General features: G+C 42.2%; 1 protein-coding gene across 2 annotated transcripts in view; it reads right to left on the reverse strand.

Moving 5' to 3' along the window:
- Window positions 1-13,150, reverse strand: part of LOC106577569 (protein Dok-7) — a 46,643-nt gene that overhangs the window by 13,698 nt on the left and 19,795 nt on the right. Inside the window, exons 8-11 of one of the 2 annotated variants that reach the window (XM_014155715.3) lie at window positions 11,459-11,507; window positions 10,514-11,182; window positions 9,459-9,580; window positions 8,672-8,741 (exon numbers count right to left, since the gene is read on the reverse strand). In XM_014155715.3, the coding sequence (XP_014011190.2) occupies window positions 8,672-8,741; window positions 9,459-9,580; window positions 10,514-11,182; window positions 11,459-11,507 (910 nt within the window). The remainder of the gene's footprint in view (window positions 1-8,671; window positions 8,742-9,458; window positions 9,581-10,513; window positions 11,183-11,458; window positions 11,508-13,150) is intronic. The other variant, XM_014155717.3, reaches the window with a different exon arrangement.

Below are 13,150 nucleotides of genomic sequence, written 5' to 3' on the forward strand. Positions count from 1 at the left end.
AGTAGTGAATGCATACATTTCATTTCATGCATTTTTTGTATTTTTATAAAAAGCTTTCAAATGAAACAAGCAATTTTACACACGGTAAAAAGTAGTTATCTTGACAATACTGCATTCCAAAAGAGTAGCAGATTTTAACATTAAACATGTTTGGCTTTACCTTAGGCATCCCTCTCAAGCCCTGTACACTGAGAAGGGACAATAGCAGATAAGGTCAGCTCTAGCAGAGATACAGTGAGCTCAAAGTATTGGGACAGTGTGTTTTGTTTTGGCTATGTACTCCAGCACCTTCGATGCAGACGGTCAGCTTTAATTTGAAGGTATTTTCATCCATATGAGCTGTTTAGAAATGACAGCACTTTTTGTACATGGACTCTCCCCCCCCCCCCCCCCCCATTTTAGGGGCCCAAAAGTATTGTGACAAGTTCACTTGTGTGTATCAAAGTTATCAAAAGTTTATTTGGTCCCATATTCTTAGCACACAATGATTACATCAAGCATTGGATTCATTTGCTGTTTTGTTTGCGTTTCAAATTATTTTGTGCCCAATTTGTGTTAGGAATATCAGACCAAATACATTGGTGAATTTGTTCCAATACTTTTAGTTCCCCCATTTTAGGGGACCATGTACAAAAAGTCAGTCGTTTCAAATTCAAAGTGCTGGAGTACAGAGCCAAAACAAATGGTCACTGTCCCAATACTTTTGGAGCTCACTGTATTTCTAAATATACGGCCCTGGACGACAGGTTTAAGAAATGTCACCTCACGTTAGTCTCATTCCAAACGTCGTAAATTGTTGGTTATCTCCACGAACCCAGTCTTCATTCACTATGAGTCATCCATACATTAATTGTTTTAAATCATTTATTTACTAACTAAATAATCACAGAAATGCACACAAACAAACAGTAGATATAGTTACAAGGAAATGATAGGGGAGTTTCCCTAGTGGGATAAACCGGTATCGCGGCTTGGTGGACAAAAGGGAAGTGGGGGTCGACTGAGATAAAAAACACTACAAAGTGATAATTATAACAATTGAAATGCTAACCCTTTGCACATGAACGCTCACTCATTCGGGAATAATTGCAATCTATATATATATATATAGTGTGTCGCCGTGATCTCTGTTGGAAAGTTCATTTCTGTTGGAGAGTTTGTCCGCCCTCTCTCTCTCTGCCGTGGTTAGGATGGATAGTTCAGAATAACATTCAGCAATGTTGTTATAGAATAGATGTTTCGGCGGTTGTCGGTCTTCGCGTTCAATGATACCAAATTCCTAGCTGCAGACTAGTAATTCGTATCAAAGATTTGTTCTTATTCTGTCGGTTAGATAGTCTCAGAGTTTAACCACGTGGTATGGTTAAGAATTCAGCAATGGACTCAAACCTTAGCCCTCTCGTAATTGAGAGAAGCATGGTCTGAAGATAAATTCCCAAGGTGGGGTTTATATTTGGAAGAGCAGAAAGGGGCGGTCCCATGACGCCAGATCAATGTCTGCGCTCATGGGGTGGGCCCATGACTTAGTTAAACTCCAAAGGGAATTGGAGTTTCCTTCATTAAACAGTCTAAAATCACATTACATAATTTCACAAATAGTTTCATCTTTACTCATTCATCCCATACAACAATTAGATGCAAGCCCCACAACAGAGACACTTGTATAAACAGGGTTATGGTAATGTGGCTGTATTGTCTCTCATGAGTTTCACAAAATTGTACCAAATGGACCAGTTCGTAGCTGGCTACCTCACCGACCTTTTATACATTCTCCAGAACATGAATATTGTTCAGTTCTCAAGTTCTGTGAGGTGGAATAAATTCCTTTTTTCTCTCTATGAAAACTCACTCTCTCTCTCTTCCTGGAGGAAGAATCTCCTCCAGGAATTTATGACCTGCCTAACAGCAGCCTGGGTGAAGGAGAGAGAGAGAGAGGGGATGGTGCAGAGAGAGGGGGATGGTGCTCGCTGTACCCAAAGAGGGCAACGTCATGACAACTGGCTGCATCACTGCTTGGTATGGCAACTGCTTGGCAATCGGACCGCAAGGCGCTACAGAGGTTAGTGTGTATGGCCCAGTAGATAACTGGGGCCAAGCTCGCTCCCTGCCATCCAGGACCTCTATACCAGGAGGTGTCAGAGGAACATGGCCGAGGGAAGAGGTTTAGTGGTGGGGGTGCTGAGAAAATGTTTGTCGACGCCAGCCACCCAAGTCATACTGTTCTCTCTGCTATTCCATGGCAAGCGGTACCAATGCACCAAGTCTGGATCCAACAGGACCCTGAAGTGTATAAAATGTGTGGAATTCCGAGGGAATTAAGTCAGAATACAGCATAGACACAACTCCACCACATCTCCACCCCAAACAAATAACAGGTGAATAGCATGCTATTCTCACGCTTAGGTGTTCTACAGAAGTTGTGTACACCTCTTCAAATTAAGTTTTACCTGTCAGGCACTAGAGTCCATTAGCTTGGCTCAATTTCACAGAGCACTCCAGGTGTCGCAGACCTGTCTGTACCTCGCCACCGCTTCTGAGGCTTCACCATTGCCCTCTCTGACCCCTGCATCTGGTTTCTGTATAAATCCACCAGGGTGCTGTCTGTCTGCCATTCCACACGGTCATGCACACAGAGTAACAGGTGATGGAGGGGATATGTTGATTCAAGTTAGAGGACTCATCATAATGATCCACTTTAATGGATAGAAAGCACAGGAAGTTGTGCCAGAAAGGGCAAGGTGAAATTCAGCTGAGACAGACAACTGAGAACTGTCATGGTCTAGGCAATTTAAGGGCAATCTTTGACGATGTTTTGATTGACTCAGCATTCAGACAAAACAAAGACCACAAATAACTGTAACATCAATGACAGACTGGATTATTTTGATCTCTCCATACTCATTTCTGTCTATGGTGAGACAGAACACTGGAATAGAGGGCTGCATTCGGTCAGGCGGACAATTTCAGATGAAAAAATGTATTTGTTTCGTAGGTTATTTGGGAACAGACATCGACATCTTTCTGCTTTCTATGAGTTAGCCTAGGCCTACCGATTGTATTGAATGCACCTCTGACGCAATATTCACACCCTCTCAGCAATCCCTGCTTCAAGTTCAGTAGCCTCTCTTCTACTAGTTGGGTGTGCAAGATCAAGTGTGGTCTCAACAGAGGTGGCACCACAGGTTAAAAAGTGGTGTGTCAAAATGTATTTAATTTTCTGGGGCCTGGAGTTTTTCCAGATCTCATGACCTGGTCAGGCAAAACAGGTCCCAAATGGGTCCTATTTCTAGGCTATGACAGGGTCCAACATTACAGGGATACTTCGGGATTTTGGCAATAAGACCATTTATCTACCCTTTATCTACTTCTCTGTGTGCAGTATGAAGTTAAGAAGTAGTTTTGCGAGCCAATGCTAACTAGCGTTAGCACAATTAGTGGAAGTCTATGGGTATCTGCTAGCCGTTGGCCAAAAATCTACAGAATTTCTCCTGGCCCGGACATGGTGTAGTTTTTAATGCATTGGGGTCATGCAGGGCCTATAGCTTGGCATGCTTTCTCTCTATATTCAATGATTAACAGGCTATATTTGGTTATGATGATATGTATTAAACATCAGTTTAATATAATTTAGCAATGTAAGTCATTACTCTATTCTTTAGAATTACATTTTTGTACATACACTGCTCAAAAAAATAAAGGGAACACTAAAATAACACATCCTAGATCTGAATTAATGAAATAATCTTATTAAATACTTTTTTCTTTACATAGTTGAATGTGCTGACAACAAAATCACACAAAAATAATCAATGGAAATCCAATTTATCAACCCATGGAGGTCTGGATTTGGAGTCACACTCAAAATTAAAGTGGAAAACCACACTACAGGCTGATCCAACTTTGATGTAATGTCCTTAAAACAAGTCAAAATGAGGCTCAGTAGTGTGTGTGGCCTCCATGCTCTGTATGACCTCCCTACAACGCCTGGGCATGCTCCTGATGAAGTGGCGGATGGTCTCCTCAGGGATCTCCTCCCAGACCTGGACTAAAGCATCCGCCAACTCCTGGACAGTCTGTGGTGCAACGTGGCGTTGGTGGATGGAGCGAGACATGATGTCCCAGATGTGCTCAATTGGATTCAGGTCTGGGGAACGGGCGGACCAGTCCATAGCATCAATGCCTTCCTCTTGCAGGAACTGCTGACACACTCCAGCCACATGAGGTCTAGCATTGTCTTGCATTAGAAGGAACCCAGGGCCAACCGCCCCAGCATATGGTCTCACAAGGGGTCTGAGGATCTCATCTCGGTACCTAATGGCAGTCAGGCTACCTCTGGCAAGCACATGGAGGGCTGTGTGGCCCCCCAAAGAAATGCTACCCCACACCATGACTGACCCACCGCCAAACCGGTCATGCTGGAGGATGTTGCAGGCAGCAGAACGTTCTCCACGGCGTCTCCAGACTCTGTCACGTCTGTCACATGTGCTCAGTGTGAACCTACTTTCATCTGTGAAGATCACAGAGCGCCAGTGGCGAATTTGCCAATCTTGGTGTTCTCTGGCAAATGCCAAACGTCCTGCACGGTGTTGGGCTGTAAGCACAACCCCCACCTGTGGACGTCGGGCCCTCATACCACCCTCATGGAGTCTGTTTCTGACCGTTTGAGCAGACACATGCACATTTGTGGCCTGCTGGAGGTCATTTTGCAGGGCTCTGGCAGTGCTTCTCCTGCTCCTCCTTGCACAAAGGCGGAGGTAGCGGTCCTGCTGCTGGGTTGTTGCCCTCCTACGGCCTCCTCCACGTCTTCTGATGTACTGGCCTGTCTCCTGGTAGCGCCTCCATGCTCTGGACACTACGCTGACAGACACAGCAAACCTTCTTGCCACAGCTCGCATTGATGTGCCATCCTGGATGAGCTGCACTACCTGAGCCACTTGTGTGGGTTGTAGACTCCATCTCATGCTACCACTAGAGTGAAAGCACCGCCAGCATTCAAAAGTGACCAAAACATCAGCCAGGAAGCATAGGAACTGAGAAGTGGTCTTTGGTCACCACCTGCAGAACCACTCCTTTATTGGGGGTGTCTTGCTAATTGCCTATAATTTCCACCTGTTGTCTATTCCATTTGCACAACAGCATGTGAAATTTATTGTCAATCAGTGTTGCTTCCTAAGTGGACAGTTTGATTTCACAGAAGTGTGATTGACTTGGAGTTACATTGTGTTGTTTAAGTGTTCCCTTTATTTTTTGGAGCAGTGTATTTCTTTCTCAAAATGAATATCTCAAAATAAGACTCTCCCCCTTAATTAAAAACAATTGTGTTCCAAAATACAGTAGATATCGACCTGGCTACAGTAGGCTAGCCAAGACAAATGCTAACGTGTATTTTTGTAGCTTTCTTTTTGCAGACTATCAGCAGTAGCCAGCATATTGATAGTATGTTCACTATTGAAGCTTAACTTTTGAAAAATCACTTTCCCTAAAAGAAATAAGCTCACCGAGTAGATTGATGGGCACTTCTTTTACCTCAGGACAACTTGCGTGTGCTGTGTGAACGTAGCTATCAATTTCTGTACTGCTCGAGTGCTTGAGAAGATCTGACTCGCGGGAGCATAGTGGTGCTTGAATGTACGGCCAATCATATGGCTCAAATACGAATAAGAAGACTTTTTCTGCGTGTAGTCTTCAATGGTTTTCAATGGTAGACTGTGACAGAGTAGGTGAATGTTGAACTGGAATGCAAAACTGTGCTGAGAAGTTAGTGGCCCGGTCGTTGCTGCTTTGAAAGTGGTGTGGCGGCGCCAAGCAATATCGAAATGTACAGAGGAAAATGCTGTCTCAACACACATTTTCCAGCGGCTCTGGGTCTCAATGAAATAGAGTAAGCCTAGGCTGCCAATTCAATGGGCGGAGAATCACGTGGCATTTGGGCTTTCCAACGAAATTATCTTAAATATGATTAGGCTATTGTATACCACAGTGTCTGTAAATAAATATTGGTAATGGAAAGAAGTGGAGGGCGCTTAACCAACGTGATTTGAGCTGCAATCAAAAATGTTATCATAGAAAAGGAAAAGGCGCAACGCACGCATAACATAGCACTTTCCTTTTCAATAAATATTGATAACCTATTTATTTGTCTCTGCTTGCAAATCATCCCACTCCTAAAAGGAGAAAGTGCAAGTGTCTGCTCTCATCATTCTTGCTGCATCAAGTTCAGTAGCTTACCTCTCCTCTCCTAGTTGGGCATGCGTGTGGGGGGGGTACTACCCTAACATGGAATTGTTTTAAGATGGTCATACAATGGATCATTTAGCTATTTATTTTGGAATTTTAGGACCCCTTTAGGTATCTTTATATATATATTTATTTATATTTAATTTGGCCTTCACTACTATAGCCCATAGAAACGCATTGAATAACACATTCATAATGGCAAAAAAAGATCACAAATCATATGGAATAAGGTTTAAGTGTCTGTCCTATATTTAGGAGATGTAAGATGTTTTTTGGACACATAAGCTGTGTTTGAATACTCATACTAACCGCACTAACCATACTATTTGTGATGTAAATTGAGTATGTAGTATGATTATTGGTCATAGTATGGATATAGTTAGTATGCCAAACGTTCCCGGATGTCGTACTAAATACGCCAAAATATGAAGTATAGAAGCAGTAGACACTATTTCCGTGCTTTTAGGGCCCATAATGCAATTCTTCTGAATATGGCCGTGGCTTCACAACATTTTCAGATTTGAAGAAAGTGGCAGAAAATATGCAGACAAAGTCCGACGAGACCGGATACAAATTCATTGCAAATGTTAAGAAAATGTTGAGGAAAGTAATAAAGCAATGACTTTTCAAATAAGTTACGTTGCACGTTATGTTGTCTGACAATTTGTTAGCCACGCTATCCTTATGAACCGCATAGCATTACAGCAATATGTACCTGTATGTTACCTAGTTACCTAACGTTAGTTGGCTACTAATACATCAAACTTGCCAGGCAGTATATTAACTATAATCTAACTAACTATCCAATGTTTATTGACTTGATTATTCACGTTGTTCTTAGCTAAGCGGTATAGTCATTGTGCATTCTCAATGGATATTGTTAATTCATCCGATTTCAGAGCACTCTCCTCTTAGTGTGCCAGAGTACAGAATAACTGATGAATTTATGAACACTCAACACCCGTTGGCAAAAAAAGCGTAATTAAATTGTTGCCATCAGCACAAATACAGTCACCAACGCTCTGGATAACATGAAAACAGCCTAACCAGCTCTGCTAGGGCAAGTAAAATGGTCAGAGTGAGGTGTTTTCTCTGTGGCTCAGTTGGTAGAGCATGGTGTGTGCAATGCCAGGGTTGTGGGTTCGATTCCCACGGGGGGCCAGCACAAAAATATCTAAAAAATCAAAATGTATGAAATGTATGTTTTCACTACTGTAAGTCGCTCTGGATAAGAGTGTCTGCTAAATGACTAAAATGTAAATGTGTTTTCTCATTTGTGTCTGGAAATAGCTAGCAAACTAGATAACATTAGCCAGTTAGCTTGGATGCTTGACTGCCGTTGTGAGGTCAGAACGCACAGCTCAACCCTACTCTTCTGCCAGAACGTCCAGTGACGCGCTCTGAATTTACAAACGGACAATCTAACAATGCTCTGGATTTAGGAATGCCCAGAGCAAACTCTGGCACTTCAAATAGAATTTAAGAACACACCATAAATCGTAAAATGTCTAGCTAGTCATTTGTTACGCTAACAAGCTAGCAAGAGGTTGCATAGCAACAGCATCAACTTCCGGTAGACAGGCGAAGTGCTAGTACACGCAACTGAAAGGATACCGTTCGGAGAACATCATCATGTTCGTGAGAGTCTCCCCATAGTGAAGTAATATTAGTTTGTAGCTCAAACGTTTCAGATCCTACAGACAGAAGTTGGTGCATCAGCGTTACCGACTTCAGATGAGTCCTGTGACACTTGCGAGGGTCGTAGAGCAGCAAAACGGAGAACGCCATCATGTTCGTCTCCCCTTTCCATAGAGTCTAGGCCAAACCGTTTGGACGCTACAGACGTTTTTGTGAGGAGACAGTTTGGACAGCTGTAGCTCGGCCACCTCCCACCGCAGATGCGGAAGGACAAAGGTGGATTGAGACGCAGCCCAATGCAAAAAATATCTGATATCTCTATCTTAAACTGACAGATTTTTATGGGGAATATTTTATTATGTTACTTAGATTGACACACAGGTGCTCTTAAATTAAATAGAGTAGGCACTGGACAGGTATCTTTCCAAGGAAATGTACTTCCTAAATATGATTAGGCTACAGTTTACTACATTGCCTGGAAATAACTATTGATCACCCATATTTGTCTCCATCTGAATATCCCCCCGCTCCAAAAAAAGGATATATGTAAAACGCAGCTCAAGAGAAAGTGTCGGCTCTCTTCAAACTACGTCTAGTATATTGGCTGATATAGCCCAGTACTACTCATAGCCTAATATAATGGGCAACGTGAGAATCGCTGGTAATTTAACCTATTTCTTAGGATATTTTTGCGGAGTGGACAGATCCAGTATAAAAACCTGCGAGAGCGGACAGGAGTGGGATGAAGAAATCAGTCCAGCACAGACCTCTACACCGGAACATAAAATGCACTCACCTTCAGTCTCATGAAGGAACCGTTGTTGTCCACAACTGCCCATCAGCTCGTACTTGCTTTTCTCCTCTGGCTGAAAGACACAGTACACAGTAAATAAGATGTTGGTTTCTAAGTGGTAGCTTAGGCTACATCTAACTAAGGCCAAGCCTGAGGCTGGAATTAATTACAAAGATTTCAATCCAAGTTGAGTAAAACAAAATTCAACCGCAGACAAATGCTAATCTCTATTTAACAGTTCACTGGAGGCACTCGAGTTAGATTTAGACTTGACTAATTTGAGTGTACTGAAACCTCACAGACTTGTCTACTTAAGTTGAAAAAAGCATGTAGCCTGAAGTGTCTCTTGTTATTATTAAAGCTTATTCATGCCTTTCCAACTGAGTCAAGTGTTCCGGTGGTTTTGCTAGTCTCTGGTGTGAAAACATGGTGGAAAGGTGCAGCCACATTGCCCTCTGCCTGACTGAAAAGTGGGATGTGACTGAGATAACAGTAGTCTGAGCATTATTGACATTAATTTAACATTGTTGACATTTGCCAATGTTTGTTCCACTCATGTTAAATGCCAGTCTCACAAGGAAATGGCATATACTAAATGTATGGGACAATTATAAAAGCAGTATAAACAGCCCAGTCATATCTTGCGTGTAGCTGTTATTAAGGACTTCCATACTGCAGTGTACACCCTCTAAAGTATTCCTCTTTCTTTCATAGACATTGGCCTCACAGGTATTTAATTATAAGTTTGGACCATAGTAAGAAAACAATTGAAACATGTGAGTGTGATGACCTTAAGAGGATTGAGTAATCCCACTTCCTGATGCTCCACCTCTGAACTCTTCTCCAACGCCCGGCTCTCCATGATCTCATACTCGACTTTGTGCCTCTCCTCCTTACTCTTCTGCTTCTTGTCTGGTGGAAAGAGGAAAATAAAGTGCGATTGAGATGTGCAACAATACAACAGACTCCTATTACACTGCAGTAAAGCCTGTGAAGATTAGATCCCTATATCATGTTCTCCTTTTCGTCTACTACATGCTGTGAACTAATGCAGTCAAAGCGGCGTCTCTCGGTCCCCAAACACACATAACCTGTTTGATCCAAGGATGGGAAACGACTTGGAAGACGTTTGCAAGGGACAGATTAATCATCGTCGTACAAGACCGCAACATGTCAGAGGACAGGATATAGCATTACATTGTTGACGTTGTCTAGAGCTCCCTAATGTGGTTGGGATAAGTGCTGTATTACTCATGGGGATGGCTTTGTTACGAGCACAGCAGCCAACACAGTGGCCCTGATGTCATTTCCAGTACAAATGGAAACCTCCACAAAATCACATAGTCTAAATAACTGTCAGAGCGATGCTATACAATCTGGGGTCATGCTGGACAAATATGACAATTGTCATTTCAGTTTGTAATTTTCTTGTGTACCGTCACAGTCATGTAAAATGCCATTGAATCTAGTCACATTTTGTTTCATACTGCAGCAACTGGTAGAGCTTCTCTGCATCTATCCCAACCTTCAAAGCAGCTCAATCACAAAATGAATATAGCATGAAGAGAACATAGAGGCTTCACCAGCTTGCAGAGGGAGGAGAAATAGTCCCCCCAAAAATACAGAGGAAACGAAGAAGAAAGGATATTTTTTAAATTAAAGTCAAAGAAAAGAACAGGGAGGAAAACATTAAAGAAACAGTTTTAGGGACGCGGATGAGAAGGAAGTAAGGAGGGAGGAAGCCAGAAAGGAAGCCAGGAAGGAAGAGGCTGACTTTGTTTGTTAGCATGAAGTTCATTCCATGAAGAGAGGAGAAGAATAAATCAGAAGTGGGCGTTCTCTTACCTTCAACCGATACTGAATGATCTTTCACCTCCAGACATGGAAGGTCTCCATCTTGGAGTGTACGGTCCAGCAGTTGCACTTCAATAGGCTGCTCTTCGTTAGATGTCTTTTCACAGTCCACACTGTTCTTCAAGGGCTCAGAGGGTAGTGGCTGTCCAAAACATACACCACTGTGGTGCATTTGATCAACCTGAAGGACAAAGCTGTTCCGGGGAAATGCTGGTGTCCCCCAAGGAGGCGGATGGCATTCCTCCCCTTTCTTGCACTTGAAGCAGTTTTCATAAATGATAGTCCCCTTGTCCCCTTGTCTTGCTGAGTTCAGATCATGCAAAAGTTCACAGTTGATAACAGGTTGTTGGGATCTAAGCTCACGTCCCAAAGTAGAAGCCATTGACTCATAAAGATTCAGTTTGTTTGTCTTTGTACCTGGCTCTCCGGATGTGCCGCCGTAGCCTAATAGGTCTGCTAAGAGGTCAGCTAATTTCCCCTTGCCTTTCTTCTGTAGAGGTGCTGATCCCTCATTCCTCATCTTTAGCTTCTCAGAGCTGTGATTGGTCACTGAGGCAGGTGAGGACGTGGTCTCTGTAGTTTTCCTCAGTGCGTCAACCTTGATATATTCTGAGGAGCTGCTGTTAGGTCTGCACGGGCACTTATCAATACTTTCACCTGCTGGATTTTCAAAATGGGAGGTTCTGAGGCAATTGCCAATCCTCAGTCCATAGGTTATGTCCTTGGAGCTTAACGCATCTCCTTTCTAGTTATACAGGTTAGGAAATCTGCACATCGGTTTAATAATTCATCGGATTCATTCATAAGAACAAACTACTTATCTAAACACGCTGCAAAGTAAACACAGGTCTGAAAAATCTATTCATGCTTGGACAGGGATATTGAAGGGAAATCATGGCATCGGGTGCGCACACACAACTAGTGGAGCTGACTTACCTGGTACGGCTGGCATTGCTGAGCCCCCAGTGTAGGAGAGTGGAGTCCCCTGTGAGAAGATGAGGAAAGAGAACATCTTCAATAACTAGATGAAACAGTGTCAGCAGGTACAGTTCCTTTCACAATATTATTTTGTGCCAGAGTCTTTCAATGAATACTGCTAAGGCATTGTCTATTGGTAAAAAAAATGAGAGTTGCTATGGCTTGTTCACATAGAGTTACAATGAGTTATTGGAACCCTTGGGCCCTTAAGGGTCTTTGTTTTCCTAGCTGATAACTGAGGTTGAGTATCACAACTGTGTTGATAGATGTCCACCCACACAATGCTTTATCCCATACGACTGGTGCTAGGTAACTAACAGAGGAATTGTTGCACTGTAAGGCTGGAGCTTAACATCACTCTCGGGAAATATCTTTCAAAGAGACTGAATGCTAGACTTAATATAAGTCAGAGGAAACAAGTGACATTTTATTTTAGTTTTCTACAAAGATCATCAGAAATGAACCTTGATAAATGTGTCTCTCCAACCAATTTTGGATGATTAATATCTAAATGCACCACCAGCAGATGGGGCTCTAGGTTTAAACGATCAACAGAAAGTCACTCATATACGGGGTAGTAAAAAAACATAAACATCAATTGAAGTTGTTTCATCAGAGAGTAAAACAGACCCGCTTTGACCAAAGAAAAGCACTTTGTTTTATGTTTGAAATTCTGATGGTCTGACATTTTATTCATTGATTTTGATGTCTTTTTAATATAATCAAAAGCAATGCTTAATAAAAGAGGTATATTTTGGATGACAAAGAAAAGATCAATGACTATAATCAGTTATTTTATTCCACAGATAATTTTTTATGAATAAATTGGGATCTAATCACATGTCATACTCTGTATGAATATGTCCTCTTTCAAAGTATATGAGTATGAGGCTTTACGGTGTAAATCACTTGTAAATGAGATTCATCTTCAAAGATCAAACGAAAGGGCTATCCTTTCTTGTTTCCATAACAAGCAGACAGTGGAAGAAAAAGTTTGTAACGAGAAGAAGTTAGAATCAATTTCTTGCACTTGGATGACCTCAAAGAGAGAGAAGAAGAGCATCAGTTTGAAAAGCCCAAAACAACCCAGACCCGATAGTACAATCCCAAAATGGAGGCCAAATTAGAAGAGCAGTAACTATGGTGACACAGAGGCTCTTATGAAGACACGTCTTACAGAGATGGGAGTCTTTGAGAGCCTATAGGAACAACATCTACGCACAGAGGAGCATGTCCTGACCTTTGTGAGTGAAAGAACAGATAGAACCTCAAATGGCTAGTAGAGTGCACACCTTGCCAGACAGACAGGCAGCAAGAATGTTAATGTTCCAACACCAATTGCTGTGAGATTTCACATTAAAGGCCATATTGACAGCTATAGCCGACAACAGGTGATACCAAGATGACTAAGCCTTACTTGCAGTCATACAAGCTGTTATAAAGACTTGTTATACAAGAGGAGCAGAGCTGCAGAAAGCACTGAGTTGGGAGTTGGACGACATGCTACAGTAAATGAGAGTGGGAGGGAGCTATGTTTTTTAATGCAGAGATTCAGATACAAACCAAAAAGGAAGCAATTGCCATACATTTTTCTGTCAAAGACCGCTTTGTGAATCTGAATGATGAAGTCTAATCGAAAGCTGCTGACAG

Source organism: Salmo salar, chromosome 18, assembly GCF_965601325.2.
Source record: "Salmo salar chromosome 18, fSalSal1, whole genome shotgun sequence".
Lineage (NCBI taxonomy): Eukaryota > Metazoa > Chordata > Actinopteri > Salmoniformes > Salmonidae > Salmo > Salmo salar.